General features: G+C 31.5%; 1 protein-coding gene across 2 annotated transcripts in view; it reads left to right on the top strand.

The window, feature by feature from the left end:
• Positions 1-1,211: 1,211 nt before the first annotated feature.
• Positions 1,212-3,448, top strand: part of LOC106311630 (lipase-like PAD4) — a 16,817-nt gene continuing 14,580 nt past the window's right edge. The window contains exons 1-2 of one of the 2 annotated variants that reach the window (XM_013748864.1): positions 1,212-1,323; positions 1,359-1,734. In XM_013748864.1, coding sequence (XP_013604318.1) covers positions 1,414-1,734 — 321 coding nt within the window. In that variant the 5' untranslated portion in view covers positions 1,212-1,323; positions 1,359-1,413. Of the gene's footprint in view, positions 1,735-3,448 lie in introns of both variants that reach the window. The other variant, XM_013748866.1, reaches the window with a different exon arrangement.

Genomic DNA, 3,448 nt, shown 5'->3' with positions numbered 1-3,448 from the left:
CAATCGATCCCGTGCCCAGGAAAGTATCCCAAAGAGGACTTCGATTCCAAAGCAAGTAACCTTCCCCCTTTCTTTTTATCAACATTAAAACTCCAACCTGAAGATACAATCAATTCTCAAACACCACATGAAGCATATACATGAATCATGGTAGAAATAATGTGAATTTTTTGTGAAAATTTTGTGAACAATCAATGGAATATAGAAGACGGCGAAGAAGGTTACCAAGGTTTTTTTTTTCGTTTTTTTTAGTTCCTTTTTCATTTTTTTTTAAATCGATTTTTTTCAAAATATAAAAGTGAATATTCCCAAATATTTTGTTTCCATATTTTTAGGAACTGATTTCTTATCTGTAGAATACAACTAATTTGTAGAAATCGGTTTCTACAGTTTTTTAGAATTATAGTAATGTGTAGATTTTGATTTCTACATGTTTTAGATTTATAGTAAATCTGTAGAAGTCGGTTTCTACGTGTTTTAGATTTATATTAATGTGTAAATTTTGATTTCTAAAGATTTTTGAACGGTAGGTTAAGCGTGGAATGTGTATTCTAAATATTTTTAGAATACTCCTATTTACGTAGATCACGTATTCTAAACATTGTAGATTCAATGAAAAAAGTGGATTTCGTTTTCTACTTCATAGAATGTCATTTCTACTTTATTTAGAACATAATCTGAAATTTATGATTTCAACTTTTTTATAACTGGAAAAAATACCACTAAGTTCATATAGGTATTTTATCAAAAGTTACTATTTTCCAATTTTTTTTTGTTTATAAAACTATTTATTAAATTTATTTTCAAATATATTAAAGGGTGTTATAGAAAAAAAATGGCACAAAATAGAGATTAATTTAAAGGGATATAGTTATCACTTTTTTGCTCTAAAAAAATAATTTTCCCAAAAATATTTTAGTTCCTTACTTGAAAGCTATGCCAAATTATTCAATGTCTCAGTCGCATATTCAGGTTGTAATTTTCCATTATAGATAGATTCTTACGAATACTCTTTGCATATTAAAAGTTGCAATCTATGCCTAAGCCTAAACCATTCAGGTTAGTGGGGATCATCAAATGCTTTGGCCTGCATATTTACTATATTTTGTCCTGGCCTGCATAGAACTACAATAATGATTACAGAAAATACAACAGGGACCCTTGTCCATTTAGAATCATTATTTTATTAACTTTTTAAATATAAAAACCAGAAAATATTATCAAATTAATATTGATAAAGAAATGAGACTAAGGAAGACGACTCCTCATCAAAAAGACAAGCACCACGAAGAGACAGAGAAAAGACGCACGAAAGTATGAGAAATTTTATGCCTTCTTACAAAAAAAAAGTATGAGAAATTTTAAAAATCTCTTTAAAAGCTAGTAAATTTTAAAAATACAGAACACGACTCCATGGAAGAGTGCCGGTTCGAGACGAGCGAGTTACAGGCTTCGTTCATGATGTCGACTCCTCTATGGTCCAACTCATGGATTTTATGCAACGCCGCTGATTCCGCAGGAAACATTCAGATCCAGCACGTCGCAGGAATCATGTACGTTGCTTTACCGAATGTGGAGATGAATCAACCTGGGAATCTTGTGGACTTGGAAGTTGTCGGAGATGGTCTTTTCTCAGCCTTGTCCTCATCGTTGCCCTCGGGTGAGCCTTCTCTTATGGTCAACGGTGCAATACGTGACCTTTTTGTTTCATCGGGGCGCCTTATTCAATCACAGGTTTCTTCTCTCTCTATCTCTTTGTTTGAACATTTCTCTCTTTTTAAAAGCCCTTTGTTGTTTTTCTGATTATTTGTGATGCAATATTATTGTTTTTTTCTCTTATAAAAAGTATTATTGATTTTTAGGAAGATTAGTATTTTACGTATCTATTATTCGCCATTGAAATTGAAGTTCAATTAATGCGTTGACGTAAAATTCAACTAATGCTTCGACTAAGCACTAGTATGACAAATTTTATTTAAAAGGTAGAAAAAAAAAGCACCATTACGATTTTGACATTTTTTTATCGAGATTCTTAAATATATTTTAATATATTTTAAAACATTAATCATTTTCAAAACTACAAATGAATTCGAGTTTCCATTAGTTAATTTGCCATTAAGCATTTATAATATGTTAAATATACTATGAACTTTCATAAATTTGTATCAGAAAAAAACTTTCATAGATTCGTTAAAACTATCTCAAACTAAAGAAGATGATCTTTTCTCTCTATATTTTCTAAATTTATTATAAACTCAGCAATTAATGATGTTAATTATGTTCCAGATTTGATTTGTGAGAAAATAATTTAAACTCTGATTGGTAAGATTTAGAGTCAAATGGTGGAACCAAAAGTAAAGGAAAATTACTGTAGGACCACCTATAAGTGGAGTAGAAACTTTTCAGCCAAAAGGAAAGCAAAACACTTGATAACAATAACCTTTTTTTACCATTTTACTCCAATTTATTTTACTCTGATGGTTTACCAATTACAACCTTAAACTAACTCTAGTGAAAATGGTAAAGCAAAAAGCTGACCAAAATATCAATCTTATTTTATGTTTGTTAATCTCAGTCCTTCTTTAACCAGATAGACAAACTGTCTTTTTCAGAACATCACCACCAACCCCTATAAGGCTATAGACTATATAGATAAATAAAATAAAATAATATTTTGTTAGAAGAAATCCCTGAAAGATTCGAAGACATATCATTTTCCACGATCTCGTATTTCATATTATGACATTGTCGTGACCTCGGATATCACAGGCAACTGAAATTCAATTTTTGGTTTGCGTGCCACGTCCGTCCAAGTCATTTTAAAATGATTAAAGGCTGAGTGAATGAATGTAGTGGCAACTTTATGCTAACGGTTCAATTAGCTTACGAAAATTGGGTTTTCTGGTTCGGTTTGTATCAGTTTTGCGCACCACTAGTCAGACCAGTCGATCAGTTTTGAGCATTTGCAGCGATTGTGAGTCTCTTACAATTATAGTAATATTTTTTTTTATATAATTTAGTTGTTTAGTTAATTTTTAGTTTTGAACTGATAAGAAGAAGACAAGTGTCCGAAACGTTTCTTTAGAATATGTTTGAGTCCCTCGTACAATCGATTCTCTCTTCTTTTCTGTCTTTTCTCTTTATCTTTCCTTCTTTGACATTTGTCTGTATTTATTAAAACTAAGTGAGGTACTGCCGTTTAGCATGCCCTCTCTCAATCGGTAATTATTCACTTTATCTTTTTTTTTTTTTTTTTTTTACAGCAAAAAATTTACAGACTCATGTTGACTCTGTAAACCAAATCGGTAACTCCGCATCCATGTGAATGACAAAGGACGATTGTTTCCTAGCACTGCGTGCTAGACTATCCGCCCGAAGATTCGCTGTCCGAGGTACATGGACGATAACTGAGTTGAGGAAACTTCCTTTGAGAAGCTTGATGTCTTCC

This window comes from Brassica oleracea, chromosome C8 (genome assembly GCF_000695525.1).
Source record: "Brassica oleracea var. oleracea cultivar TO1000 chromosome C8, BOL, whole genome shotgun sequence".
Lineage (NCBI taxonomy): Eukaryota > Viridiplantae > Streptophyta > Magnoliopsida > Brassicales > Brassicaceae > Brassica > Brassica oleracea.
Note: the sequence above shows the minus strand (reverse complement) of the source record. Positions and strands in the feature narration are given on the sequence as shown.